Below are 15,674 nucleotides of genomic sequence, written 5' to 3'. Positions count from 1 at the left end.
AACAAACCTTGAATGAAATTCTTGGTATCATTCTTATCGAACAAGTTCATCCATCAAACTAGAAGTTCAGTAAACATTGCAATCCTTTCAATTAAAAAAAACAGCCAAATTATAAGCAGTTTTACACAACACACGAAACGCATGCAAACTTCCTCGTAACTTTCTTGTGTCCATCATTAAAATTTTACAACTTTATTACGCTTCAAGTCACGTGATGAAAATAATTCGCGCGCTTAGTCGACCTGGTTTCCATTTCCTTATTATTTATTGAAAGCACACGCTCTAGGCGCTAGGAGGCCGCGTTAAACTTCTAGGCGCCGCACCTAGCACACCCGGTCCCTTTTCAAATTCATAAGGAAACCGGGTTCTTTTAATTATTTTCGGTTCACGGTAAAAAGGTCTACTAAAAAATTCCTCGCGTGCAAAATGTTGTTGTGATTTGGGCATCTTCGTTGAAAGCATGCTACTTAGTTTTTTAGTAATCACTACATCAATAAAGTGTGTCTTTTCAAATATAAGTAATAACAGTTCACATTTCTCATATTATATTAACAATCTGTGACGTGGATAGAGAGAGAGAACAATTTAGTGATTGATTGATAACTTTGGTATGTATTTGTTTATGTTTGATTTTTTATTTCGAAGACCAGCCTACAGCTATGTCGAGATTGCAAGACGTATGTCGATATTAAACGACTCTACGGTAGAATAATGCCGATTTATATTTGTACGATAAAGTGATAACAAAAGCATGATTGATGACTTAAGCCCAAAAGACAACTTAAATGATAAAAGTACCTATATGTTACTTTTGATGCTAGCTCGAATATATTTTCAAACAAGATATCTTTCACAAAAAAGTGTTTTTTACTGGCGAATCAACTTATATTTTCATAAACTCTTTGACGTGAGATTGTAGATAAGGCTTGTTATTATTACCGCCTAATAAATAGTAATGGCATTACTTTAATACTTATATGAATTAATAAATAGTAATGGCATTACTTTAATATACTTACATGAATTATAGAAGGTTTTGAATTTTATTCTACAAGGCAAGGTTCTTGAAAAAATTAGTTTGGACTGGTTGGATTGATTTTATAAATGAAACATTGGGAACATCTTTTTGCCGAACACACAATATCGCAAAATAGACTCACAAAAAAACAAAATTTCATCACACAAAAAATCTCACTAGTCTTGATAAGTTACTGGAAATTATTGCTAGGCTGCTAATTCCTTTTCGGAAAATTGATACAACATTTGAAGTGAATGATATCATAAAGATGTAGCACATTTTGAGAGATTGTATACTAGGTTCTAATGGCTGAAAAGCTCAAGATCATCTTTCAAACTACGTACTATTTTCTTTTAAATTTTGAAGGGAAATGTATAATATAATTTTTGAATTGTTAATAAATTTGTCTTTGTAAAAGTTTTATAGAGCATCAAAAACTCACAAAAAGATGGGATAAAAGTCTTTCAATTTATTCAGATAAACTATCAGCCTAAAGCCTAATGTAATATCTTTGTTGTTAGTCATTCAGCCATTGCGCAAGAAACATGTGTGTTCTTTTTTGTCACTTGAACTATTTTTTATAAGAACCAGTAAAAGGTTTGGCTGTCCTTTTTTGCACTTTGAGCCTGAAATAGTTTTTGAATTGCTGAAAACCCGGCGTATTTAATTTTTGAGCCTCGTATTGTTCTTATAAAATTCTTATAAAAAAGAAAGAGTTGAGTTGGAAAACATTATCAATAAAAGTTTGTCTTTGAATAATTTGTAAGTGTCGAAATTTCTTCGCTTTGCGAAAACGGAACGGTCGTTCCGCAACCCCTTTTATGTTGATTTTGGGAAATTTTTTTAAATTTTTTTGAAACATCTTAATGTATTCTACCATTGGTCCAAATTTCATAAAGTTTTGATTTATATTTCTCGAGATATTTGCGGAACGTGCGTTTGAGTGACCCTGACCCCCTTATCCCCTATGGCAGTTAGAAATTTCTGATGAGAAAATGTGTTGAACTTGTTGATGTTGATGGCTTGCTGAAAAAGATGCCTTGGTGAAAGTGATTTCAATAAAAACCACTTAATAAATTTGAAGCCCTGCTTTCAATACCTTTTCTTTCCTTAAGAGATCTAGCAGGAACGAGAGACCTGGCTATAAGTAATGTATGATTTTTAAAAGTAACAATTCACATGATTAAAAGTCAGATTGGTTAGAATAATATATTTTGAACTTTCGTTTTCAAAATTAGCTCAAAATTTATTTTGGCCATTCTTTGTTACGTTTTGAAACACTTCTTTGTCAATGGGTATGGGTGCAAGGGATGGGAGGGAGAATTGATATTTTATTGGTTTATATTACCATATCTGTAAATGGCAATTCTGGAAGGTTGTAAATATTTCTTCTCAAATACTCTGGGTCTAAAGTAAAATCTAACATGTAACAACTTCATAAAGGCTTCATTCCACATTGTTTAAGAAAGCATTTTCCAATACTTTTTTGATTATTTTATTTTAAGAAATACCAAAAAGTTTAAATGATGAGTATGCTATTTAAAAATACTTAAAAATACTCACAATTACATCAATAAAATTATGGAGGTCCAAGATTCTAATGTTGAACGGAACAATCAATTTGAACACATCAAATTGGAGGAAGAGGAATCTGATGGCAGTATAGCTGACGTTGACGAGGATGTTCCAGAAGCTACGGTATCTTATCATCATTTCTCCTTTACACTCATTTTGTTTTATAAGCATAACGTTTATAAGCATACAGAAGCTTAAATTTCCAGAAAAATCAAGCATATGCTAAGCATACCTTAAGGCTCAGCCAAAGAAATTTTTAGAATCATAATTTCCAAAACTTCAGAAAATAAACAGACGAAAAAAGAAGAGAATTACAAACAAAATTCGTGATTTTTTTTCATCTCTTCAACTTGGTCTCTTAAGAATGTACACTTTCTAAACTTACAATAAGCTTTTCGTTTTTTTACCAAGCATAGGGTTAAGCATAGTCGAGGCTCAAAATTGAGCTTTACTTAAGCATAGTGAGCTTCTGCCGAAATTTACCGTATGCTTATAAAACAAAATGAGTGTATTGTTGTTCAAGTTGCTGCTGTTGTGAATAGTACACAGGATGGTTGTATTATTTCTCTTTAGTTCAAAGAGTAATCAAAAGTGATTCTATGGATACATTTTAAATAACCAAGGTGAAATTTTCTAATTCTCTTCTATTAATATGTCATCAATTCCTTAAAGGTGGTCAAGAAGAAGAAGATGACAAAAAAGAAGAAAATCTACTTTCGAAGTGATTTCACTGGTGAACTTGAATCTTCCTCTGATGAAGATGATCTTTCAGATCGAGATAAAAAGCAAGGAATCTGTGCTCTTAATCCTGTAAGTTTTCCTTCATAACTCATTATATTCATGATATGCACCACTGGAGATCTTCTGAGAACTTTTAAAATTTTCCACCCAATACGTCACTTAAACAATAGAAAAAGTGACGTATATATTGGGTGGAAAAAAACAGAAAAGTTGCATAATTTCGTGAAGTCATTGCAGTGGTGATCATGAATACTGAAAGGGGAAAACATCATTATGTCATTGAAATTCAAATGTTGGCAAGTCTGTCACCAAATCCAATATGCGATTTTTTTACATTTTAATCATTTATTTCTCTATTCTCTAAGAATTTGGATATTTCATCTGGCTTTCTTTTGATTTTCTTTTGATTTTTACAGCATGATTTAGGTTGGGGAATGTGGGTTTGGTACTACGTGGTTGTGGCTTCCACCTCTACTTTTCATGGTAAGTATACAAGGTATAATTTGATTTGTATATATATATTCAATATTCAAACAGAGAATTGAGAGGTCATATTTTGCTTTTAATTTTATTATCAGCGTTTTTGGACAACCTAGTTTTGTTTTATTTCACTTATAGCTGCTGAATATTGTGGTGAAAAGTTGGCAGATTTCTTTGGTATAACATCACCAAAATATCAATACGTTATCGATGAGTATCATCGGCTTAAACAAGTGGTATGAATTTCACTTTTTGAATTCTATTTTACGTGATTGAAAGTTGTCCTTTGTTCTTTTTTCAAATGTCTGCTGATGCTGATGAAAAATTAACCCCTGTTTTGCTCATAGAATGAGGCCACATGGCTTACATGTCAAAATACATCCATGGTTAAGCTGAATAATTTATATTCCTGTTGCAAAAAGAACGAAATTTTGTGGCTTACTCAACTTAAGTATATTAAAGCATGAAGTGTGAGTAAAATATGTTGCTGACAAAAAAGCCACAAAAAAGTACATTTAACAGCGCAAAAGTATGTACATTTAACACTTTTTGGAAAATTCAGCCTTTCTTCTTTCAAGTCTAGAAGGTCCCATTCAGAGATCACTTTTCAATATCGTGTGGCTTACACTTAAAAAAAAACTAGAATTTTTGAACTGCAGTCACAATTTTGACTCAAATAACAAATTTTTTTTTTTTAATCATATCTCCACGTTGAGGTCTATTACCCTGTGAAATCTCTATGGCTGACTCAAAAAATATGAAGAGTTATTCCAAAAAGTTGATTTTGAGCATTTTTTACAATGTCACACTATTTTTGATTAGCATCTGCTCGGTGGTCATTGTGAAGGTGTGAATGAATAATTTTGTAAAGCATATTAAAAAATAATATATAATAAAAAAAATTTATGGACATGAAAATCTTCCTCGCCTTGGAATTAAATGGTAGTCCTGGATTTAGATCAAGTTTTTCGAACTTTCCACAATTTCCAGAGAAACTTTTCAAGTTGCCTGCAAACTAACTATAGACGAAAATTAGACCTGTGTTCGTTCTTTCGTTCGTTACTTTGGTAATTGGTAATACTCAAAATGTGACGAAACCCAATTTTCAAAAAATTAATTCTGCACGCCAGAAAAGCAGAAATGTCAGTTCAGTTGTCAATGTTCAGTTTTTCTGAATTCTTTCGAGATTTTATCATTAAGTTTTCCCTGATTTTTGTACAAAGATTGTGTATTAGTACTGCCATCAGTGTTGAAAACAGTTACAGTTTCCTGGAGAAAAAAAATTCCATATCTGTAGAACTGTGGTGGCGGAGCCCAATTTCCGAAAAAAATTCTTTTTGGTTGCCAGATCTAGAAATTTCCCGAATAAAGTTGTGTATTTTCGAGATTTTATTTTTTCTGTGTTCAGTAAGTATTTCTAGACTTTTCATACAAACTGATTATGATGGTGGTGCATTTCTCTTGTAGGAAGAGGAAGAAGAGGAGGCAGAGCGACAAGCCGAAGAATACCTTCGTCAACAGCAATTACAACGTATGCAACAAATGGAAGGTGGACAAGAAGAGGATGAGCACCAGTCATATGAAACCTGATAGATAAGGTTGGATCATCTATGGATGTTAAGAGATGCAGCATATGTTTGGTTGGGAATAGTTCATGGTTATACAGAAATTCTCTCCATAAAACCAGATTTGTGGTTTAATTCAGAGTTTGGATGTCACAGTCACAGCTTCCATAAAAGTTTGCTGTCATCTCTCAAACTCTTCCCTAAAACAAAGATAGGTTTGTGTCAGTCGGAGCCAGGCAGCCATTTTGTATTTTTTTTATTGTGGTGTAAAATAGGTTAGTCGAGGGAATTGTACCGTTTTCATTTGTATGGCAGCGTATTTCGATATGAAGGCTATCATGTCTTTTGGGTTAGGAGAAGACTTTAGAACAGTTACTCATTGTTATAGTATCTATTTATTTATTATAGTTTATACTGGTTTATATGAATTTAAGTTCTTTATATTTTTTGAAGTTATAATATATATTTTGGTATCATTAACATTCATCAATACACACCATTTGCATTGCTATTTTCAAAGGATTTTTCAAAGTTCTAAAAGAAACTGTTAAGGATATTTGTTTAGAATCTTACTTTATATTTTAGTATATCGTTTTTTACTAAAGTGCAAGCACCTTTTACGTTTTAATTGCTTTGCTGTAGGATCTAGTGCGTTGTTAATTTATTAGTTATTTTTCATATTTTATAAATTTAGGTCGCAAACTCAACTCGAGCACCTTCCAATATTGTTTTAGAATTTCAAGGTATATGTAATCTCACATGATAACGAGTGCAATTCGAGAATAATTGCACGAGTGATTTTTTTGTTATTAAATTCGAAACGAGTGTAATTTTCGAATTAGACGAGTTATTATGTGATTACGAGCTAATCGCACAATGGGTTTCACTACTTTTTCCCCGTTAGGAAAGTAAATTACACTTAAAAAATTATTTTTCTCTTCTATCTGTGTCTTTCTTTTATTGTTGTTTATAGATTATCTTTCTCACAAAATGAATTTAGAATGCAATTAAAACGTTTGATGAAAAAAAATTGTAAGAAAAAAAACATTAGAATCAATTTTGTAAACATTGGCGCGGCATCGAAGAATTAACGATTAATTGCTCTCTTTGATAGGGGGGGGGGGGCAAATAAGAAAGAATAATTCATCGTGCGATTACGTATATAATCATACACAGTGTGTCCAGAAATAGACCAGTTTTTTTTTAAAGTATAAATCTTCAAATTTTCCTACTTTTCTAACAGATATCACAACAACCTTTATGAAAATATGAAAAATATGAAGACATTTTTTATTTAAATGTTTATTATTTATAATTCTGTTCTTCTTAAATACGTTCTGTATTTAGACCTTGAAATTTTAAAACAATGTTGGAACAAAGGTGCTCGAGTTAAGTGCTTCGACCTAAATTTATAAAAAAAAAATAAAAAAATATGTAAAATCAAAAACGTACACACGTAAATTAATTGAGGTTTGAAAAAGTGTAACGTTGACGTATTTTTTGTTGTTGTTGTAAATAGTATGTAAATACATCTAAATTCAATTTATTACACTGTCTGCACCCCAAAATGTCGATGAATTTTGTTTTCTTTCTGACGCCTCAAATAAACATTGTAAATACAAAAATGAGCCTAATAACACTTATTTGTCACCTAAAGATTCTTTCCCGATGCATAATTCCATTTTAAACCATTGTTGATAAAAATTATTCACGCCCAAACTTTCATTTTTTAAAGTTACTGCACCCCAAAATGTAGGCTAGCCTTTTTCCGTATAACTTCTAGTGAAATCAATAAATCTTGTTGATTTTTTGTATGGTAAGACCTAATACAACACAGAATCGACTAAATTTAAAAATAAGGGAATTGATCCAAAAAATTGTCAAAAATCTAAATTGCTTTTTCTACTGCACCCCAAAATGTAGGTGTATTTTTGCAGTTGCAGAAAAAAGCAGAAAGATTACATCAATTTATGTTTTTTTAAAAAAGTTTTTAACCGGAGACCGTCTGTCAAATATCAAAGAAACCTAAAAATTTTGCTTCGCTTGGTGTTTTAAAGTAGCATTTTAAATCAGTTTTTAGTTCCGTTTTTCACGGAAAATTGCTACTTTTTGACGTTTTTGACGTCAGTTTGTCAAAATTTCGAAAAAGAGGGTGCTTCAAATGACATATCTTTTATTGGGTTGAGCTACAGATAAAATTTTGACACAAGTTCCGGATAACAGGGCTTTAAAGTCGACCCTAGTTTTTAGGACTTATCTTTTAGTCTTGGTGTACCAATTTTTATTTGATTGAAAATTTGACCGAAAATTCAGACGTCACTTTGGAAAAACATCTCTGGTTTCGCAAGAAAATTATCAAAATAAGCGATGAATTCGATTTAGATAAGTTGATATATTCATAGGCTATCCATTTCCAAAGTTTTCTGGCTGCAAACACGTTGAAAAAATTTCAGTGGACGTCAAACCAAAAACCTACATTTTGGGGTTCACACACATTTTGGGGTGCAGACAGTGTATGAAGGTTTTCACGTAAATATTTGTACTTCTGCGCACATTCTGGCAATAAAATATTTCCATCTGTAAAGCTCTTTAATCCTGTTTTGATCCATGTCATGTTATATCACCTTTTCAATACGACAAAAGCAGTCACTTTTTATCCTGAATTAGTTTTATCAAATTTCATATTCTTCTATTTTTTCAGTAATGCTCTAATCTAAAAAAAATAGATTTAAATAAAAACAAGAAATTATGACGAATAGCAATTTCTTATTGAAGAAACTTGAAATGTCAAATTAATGGTGAAGAGAAGAGGTGTTTGTTCCTAAAGTGCCCTGAACAGTAAGTAACATAACAATGCATTCTTTTAAGTATACGTTTTAGCAATCTTCGTAATTTTAGGATCATAACATTAAAGGTTTTATTTTTACATAAGTGTTCCCGTTTCATATCAAACACTTATTGCCGACCCAAAAAAATATCAGCGTTTTGATTGGTCGAGAGCATCGAGATATTTGCGATATTTCATATTTCTCTAGTATGGAAATATGACCGCGTTGACTTTTGGGGGACTGGGTAAGCGACGGGAGAAAAATCAAAACAAACCAGCTGAAAAAACTGACTTTCGGAGAAACAACAAGGAAATGAAAAAATATTTTCAGATTAACTTTTACTTGGAGTCTTCCAGAAAGACACTAAAATCAAATCGATGACTAAGAAATTATAAAACACTTGAGACCACCAAATATTTTCAGCTTTGGTATAAAATCCGTCCGTTGATAACCAAAAGTTTTTAGCAAGGATACAAAAAAGATTCTGATGTTGCCAATAAGTGTCTCATAACATAGCAAGGAAGTGAAAGTATGTAGTCTGTCTGTTATCAATCTGAAACAAGATGAGGGTTTCTTCTCTATCGAAACAATACTGTACACATCTGCTTTTGAATTATCAATCTAGAAACTTTTCAAATGCATCTTGAAAAATCTGCAACTCTTCAAAAAAAACTTCTGGATCGAAACTATCAAAAAACTTCTCTGTTTTGTTTTTGTGTGAATATTTTCGATTTTTTATGTTCGAATCTACGTTCGAATTGTTTTCGAAAAAACATCGAAACTACACGAAGAAGAAGCAGGCGGAAGTAAGTTTGAACACAAAACAAAAAGAAATTATATCAGGACAATTTTTTGAGTCGACAATCAACAGTGTTCCTTTTGTTTATTAGCTGATAAAGCACAAAAATGTTTTTCTTTTCCTCTTTCTGACCAATCGCTCCACATCCGTGTCAATCCAATGTGAAAAGCTATGAATTAAAATGATGAGTAAGCAAATGATGTCACTCTTATTTAAACAAAACACAATAAATACCAATAATGTATTTTCTAATACTTCAAATAATCTTTCTTAAATTTATCAGGAAACTTTTATCTGTTGATCAATCCTGGCATTTTTCAATCCAATCCGAATAATTTAAATGACCATATTCTAGAAAGGTGAGTCGCACTTTGTTTTTTTAATATTACAATTTTTTCTTAAAAGTGCATTTTATTTCGCATGGATTAGCGACTTTCGAGAATTTTGACCATTTTCGCATAATTTAGTCCTGCTGAAAAATTTAATCCGAGGGTATTTGCTAAAACCTCTAGGGAAATGAAAGAAATCAAAAAGAGACTACGCAAAAATTTATCCACTAAAGTTAGACAAAAATTTGTTGAAACAAAATACAGGCTATCAAATTAGATAAATTATTGTCATTGCAGGGAAAGAAACATGACAATAATAATTTTTGTTTTAAATTTATTGCATTTATAAAAATGGAAGTCCATAGATTTTGGTATAAAAGGGTTTTGATAGAAACAATCAAAATATCATACTAAGTTATTACAACATCAATGGATGGACGAATTCCCAACTTTTTTATAAACTTTTTCAACTCTTACAATATTGTTCGGTAAAGTCTATCTCTATCAAAGTTGGAATATTGAATCTTGTGCGATTTGCTTTTAAATGTTTGAAATTCTTTGGTTTTTCAGTTGTTTATTTTAGAAATCATTTCTCTTCGAAAGATATTTCCAACTTGCGCCATAAAGAGTTTTTAGTCGGGCTCCAGAAATGTAATCTGCGTCTAAGAATTAGATAAGAATATGAAATAGCTAGAGTATTCAGTAACCAAGTAGAATTGTTTCCAGCCATTACTACCACAAAAAGCATAATCATGTCAGCACCAACAATGAAAATTAAGAAAGTTAGTATAAGTAGAACAGGTATAAAGAATCTTGATTTCCGAAAGGTAGTGATTGAGCTGCGACGTTGTCGCGCCTGTCTCCGGGGTGGCGGCTTCGGGGAGCCACTATTGTTGTCACCCATTTCGTATTCATCATCCTTTTGCCGTTCGCGCGGTATACGTAATGTTGGTACATGAATGGGGATGACTCGCGTAGTGTTGAATTTCTTCTTAAATATGAAAGGTAGCTTGCAAAGGCTAGAATGATGAAGAAGAATTCACCGTTGGATAGAATATGTGAAGAAGTAATTCTCCCATTGGAAATCAGCTAACCCTTTACATATACCAACTGTTTTTAATAAGCCACTGATTACCCATAATCCTATGAGTAGTTTAGTTGCCTTGTGTTCATTCCAATATACTGGATATTTGATGTTTAGGAGAATCTCTAATAGTCTGTCTATGGTGATGAATATCATTGAGAAATGGAAGACAATGGCAGTGCCGGTGAATTGCACCAGCATGATGTGGTATGAAATTTGTTGCATGGTGTTCGAGAGATTCTTGTTCTGTTGATGAGATTTTGATCACTTCCAGGAAGTTCATAGTCAGTTGATGCCTCAGACTTATAAGTAGAGTGGTGAAGAAGTAGATGTGAACCTTCTTTGCCACCATAATAGATGGATTCCGATAGCGTGTAATGTTGTGTTTACTATAGCAAGTCCAATCAATACCACGTTTAGCCATTCAACCATAATTTAAAATTCAAACAACAATTAATAATTTGAAGAATGAGATTTTTTTCGAGCGTGTATATTAATGATTCTGTTTTCTTCTTCATTAAAAAAAATTTTCAATCCTTAAACCTTATTTCAAATTTCTTGTAATTTTTTTCATCAAAATGTTGTTTTTAAATGACTTAATAAATCAATGTGAAATTTTTGTTTTTGATGATTCCGTTATGAGTTCGATGTATCGTTATCGATTTTTGAACATTAGAAAGGACGTCCATGTAAACTGACACCAAATTTCATTATCTATCACCGATAGCATTCTCTCTTTACGTCATCAAGGGGTTTCGAGAGGGCTACCACGAGCCTCGCTTGACTGTAGGAACTGCAGCGCAGACTTTTTCAAATAGGGGGAACCTTTCTAACCAATTTAAAAGATCTCTTAATAAACAATCAACATTTATCAAATGTAATTTCAAGACATTACAATTCGAGGCTAAATATTGTCGCAACCACCGAAATATCCAAATATTAGTTTTTCAACTTCTCTCGTATTGACTAATTATTTGAAATCTAATTTCTATGGTAATTTTCTGAAATTCAAAAATCGTATTTGTTTTTCTCAATCTCTCTTTCGTTTAGTTGTTTATTTTCGCTTTATTTATTTTCTGGTGAAAGTTCCAAAACTAATGTTTGTTTTTGTCCTGATTGAATTTGGAAGATGATCTCCATGGAGTTTTTATTACCTTACCTTAGCTGCAATAATTTTAAGGGTGGGAAAGGGTGGTGGGGCGTTATTTTCACCCTTCTAATGATATCTGTTATAACTCATGGTCTGGAACTTGGAAGTTGAGAAAATCATAGCGATAGGACGTCAACACTATAAAAAAAGCTGTAGACTCTCGTTCACGTCATTGTTTGCGGTTTTTTGATAGATCGTATTTATAGAGAGTTTGAAAGAAGAAATTTTCAGTCACATCAAAGACATTGATCACTATAGTCAAATATTTTACATACAGAAGAAAAGTAATAAAGATGCCTAGCGAAGTTATGTACGCACCGAATGTTGATATTGGGATAAGCGCTGTAACAGGTGGTCGTCGTTTAAGAAGCCACAGTACAGTCACTGAATCAATTTCGAACAGTTTCTTAAAGAAATTTTGGAAAGAGAAGAAGACGGGTGATAAACGATTAGCGATTATTGATTGCGAGGATAGCAGTTCATCGTCACCATCACCGACTCTTTTTCGTCGCAACCGACGAGGTTCGGCACAACCGACATCACCATCAAACTTAACTGTTAAAAACGATCTCGCTTCTCGGTCACGCTCGCCTTCTCCTTCGTTTTTACGAGGATTAGGCCGACGATCGTCAACGACAAACGAGAAATCACACGAGAATATGATTTACAATCACGTCACACATCAGGATTATCACGCTCTTGAAAAACTTTTAAACGAACACGGAGATATTATAGATATCAACTATATGCGTCCACCTGGCGTGAGCGCTCTACATCAAGCTTGTTCACAGGGGAGCATCAAAATTGTAAAACTTTTAGTCTACCATGGTGCTAACGTACACTTGAAACATGGTCAGAACTTTCACCACTTAATTTTATTTGATTGAAAATTTGACCGAAAATTTCAGACGTCCTTTGGGAAAACATCTCTGGTTTCGCAAGAAATTATCAAAATAAGCGATGAATTCGATTTAGATAAGTTGATATATTCATAGGCTATCCATTTCCAAAGTTTTCTGGCTGCAAACACGTTGAAAAAATTTCAGGACGTCAACCAAAAACCTACATTTGGGGTTCACACACATTTTGGGTGCACAGTGTATGAAGGTTTACGCGTAAATATTTGTACTTCTGCGCACATTCTGGCAATAAAATATTTCCATCTGTAAAGCTCTTTAATCCTGTTTTGATCCATGTCATGTTATATCACCTTTTCAATACGACAAAAGCAGTCACTTTTTATCCTGAATTAGTTTTATCAAATTTCATATTCTTCTATTTTTTCAGTAATGCTCTAATCTAAAAAAAATAGATTTAAATAAAAACAAGAAATTATGACGAATAGCAATTTCTTATTGAGAACTTAAATGTCAATTAATGGTGAAAGAGAGGGTTTTTCTAAGTGCCTGACAGTAAGTAACTAAAATGCTTCTTTTAAGTTACGTTTTAGCAATCTTCGTAATTTAGGATCATCACATTACAGTTTTATTTTTACATAAGTGTTCCCGTTTTCATATAACACTATGCCGACCCACAAAATATCAGCGTTTGTTGGTCGAGAGATCGAGATATGCATATTCATATTTCTCTATTATGGAAATATGACCGCGTTGACTTTTGGGGACTGGGTAGCGACGGGAGAAAAATCAAAAACAAACCAGACTTTCGAGAAACAAACAAGGGAAAAATGCAACAACATTTTTCAGATTAACTTTTTACTTTGGAGTTCTTCCATAAAGACACTAAACAAATCTGCGACTAGAAATTATAAAATACTTGAGACCACCCAAATATTTTCAGCTTTGGTCTAAATCCGTCCGTGTGATAACCAAACAGTTTTTTATCAATGAACAAAAAAGATTCTGAATGTTGCCATAGATTTCTCTATAGCAAGGAAGTGACTGTCTTGTTGTCTTGTCTTGTATCAATCTGATTCACCCAATGATGAGGTTTTTCTCTATCGAAACAATACTGTACACCATCTGCATTTTGAATTATCATTAGAAACTTTCAAATGCATCTCTGAAAAATCTGCAACTCTTCAAAACAAAACTTCTGGATCGAAAATGATCAAAAATACTTCTCTGTTTTGTTTTTGTGTGAATATTTTCGAATGTTTTATCGTTCGAATCTAACGTTCGAATTAGATTTTCGAATAAAAACATTCGAAACTACACAGAAGAAAGAAGCAAGGCGGAAGTAAGTTTTAACACAAAAACAAAAAGAAATTTATATCAGGACAATTTTTTTGAGTCGACATATCAGGACAGTGTCTGCCTTTTGTTATATTATGCTGATATAAGCACAAAAATGTTTTTCTTTTCCTCTTTCTGACCAATCTTGCTCCACATCCGTGTCAATCCAATGTGAAAAGCTTATGAATTAAAATTGATGAGTAAGCAAATGATGTCACTCTTATTTAAAAACAAAACACAAATAAATACCAATAATGTATTTTCTAATACTTCAAATAATCTTTCTTAAATTTATCAGGAAACTTTTATCTGTTGATCAATCCTGGCATTTCAATCCAATCCGAATAATGTAAAATGATCATATTCTAGAAAGGTGAGTCGAACTTTGTTTTTTTAATATTACAATTTTGTAAGTGCATTTTATTTCGCATGGATTAGCGACTTTCGAGAATTTTGACCATTTTTGCATGATTTAGTCCTGCTGAAAAATTTAATCTGAGGGTATTTGCTAAAACCTCTAGGGAAATGAAAGAAATCAAAAAAGAGACTACGCAAAAATTTATCCACTAAAGTTAGACAAAAATTTGTTGAAACAAAATACAGGCTATCAAATTAGATAAATTGTCATTGCAGGGAAAGAAACATGACAATAATAATTTTTGTTTTAAATTTATTGCAATTATAAAAATGGAAGTCCATAGATTTTGGTATAAAAGGGTTTTGATAGAAACAATCAAAATATCATACTAAGTTATTACAACATCAATGGATGGACGAATTCCCAACTTTTTTATAAACTTTTTCAACTTTTTCTTACAATATTGTTCGGTAAAGTCTATCTCTATCAAAGTTGGAATATTGAATCTTGTGCGATTTGCTTTTAAATGTTTGAAATTCTTTGGTTTTTCAGTTGTTTTATATTTTAGAAATCATTTCTCTTCCTAAAGATATTTCCAATCTTGCGCCATAAAAGAGTTTTTAGTTCGGCTCCAAGAAAATGTAAATCCATGCGTCTAAGAAGTTAGATACGGAATATGAAATAGCTAGAGTATTCAGTAACCAAGTAGAATTGTTTCCAGCCATTACTACCACAAAAAGCATAATCATGTCAGCACCAACAATGAAAATTAAGAAAGTTAGTATAAGTAGAACAGGTATAAAGAATCTTGATTTCCGAAAGGTAGTGATTGAGCTGCGACGTTGTCGCGCCTGTCTCCGGGGTGGCGGCTTCGGGGAGCCACTATTGTTGTCACCCATTTCGTATTCATCATCCTTTTGCCGTTCGCGCGGTATACGTAATGTTGGTACATGAATGGGGATGACTCGCGTAGTGTTGAATTTCTTAAATATGAAAAGGTAGCTTGCAAAGGCTAGAATGATGAAGAAGAATTCAACCGTTGGATAGAAATATGTGAAGAAGTAATTCTCCCATTGGAAATCAGCTAACCCTTTACATATACCAACTGTTATTGTTAATAAGCCACTGATTACCCATAATCCTATGAGTAGTTTAGTTGCCTTGTGTTCATTCCAATATACTGGATATTTGATGTTTAGGAGAATCTCTAATAGTCTGTCTATGGTGATGAATATCATTGAGAAATGGAAGACAATGGCAGTGCCGGTGAATTGCACCAGCATGATGTGGTATGAAATTTGTTGCATGGTGTTCGAGAGATTCTTGTTCATGTTGATAGAGATTTTGATCACTTCCAGGAAGTTCATAGTCAGTTCTGATGCACTCAGACTTATCAAGTAGATGTGGTGAATACGTAGATGTGACACCTTCTTTTGCCACCATAATAGATGGATTCCGATAGCGTGTAATGTTGTGTTTACTATAGCAAGTCCAATCAATACCACGTTTAGCCATTCAACCATAATTTAAAATTCAAACAACAATTAATAAT

At 32.6% G+C, this 15,674-nt stretch overlaps 1 protein-coding gene and 1 long non-coding RNA gene across 2 annotated transcripts in view; both read left to right on the top strand.

Moving 5' to 3' along the window:
* Positions 1-2,516: 2,516 nt before the first annotated feature.
* LOC136815306 (protein FAM177A1-like) lies at positions 2,517-6,193 on the top strand. Its single transcript, XM_067071748.1, has 5 exons — positions 2,517-2,716; positions 3,266-3,403; positions 3,751-3,817; positions 3,953-4,050; positions 5,282-6,193. Exons 1-5 carry the CDS (start codon positions 2,600-2,602, stop codon positions 5,402-5,404), a joined length of 543 nt encoding a protein of 180 aa, XP_066927849.1. The 5' UTR covers positions 2,517-2,599; the 3' UTR covers positions 5,405-6,193.
* Positions 6,194-8,117: 1,924 nt separating this feature from the next.
* Positions 8,118-15,674, top strand: part of LOC136815305 (uncharacterized) — a 35,515-nt gene continuing 27,958 nt past the window's right edge. Inside the window, exons 1-2 of the long non-coding RNA XR_010847704.1 lie at positions 8,118-8,217; positions 9,290-9,365. This is a non-coding gene — a long non-coding RNA (uncharacterized lncRNA). The remainder of the gene's footprint in view (positions 8,218-9,289; positions 9,366-15,674) is intronic.

Source organism: Clytia hemisphaerica, unplaced genomic scaffold (assembly GCF_902728285.1).
Source record: "Clytia hemisphaerica strain Z4C2 unplaced genomic scaffold, Clytia hemisphaerica genome assembly, whole genome shotgun sequence".
NCBI classification, from domain to species: domain Eukaryota; kingdom Metazoa; phylum Cnidaria; class Hydrozoa; order Leptothecata; family Clytiidae; genus Clytia; species Clytia hemisphaerica.
This window is presented reverse-complemented; position numbering and strand designations above follow the sequence as displayed.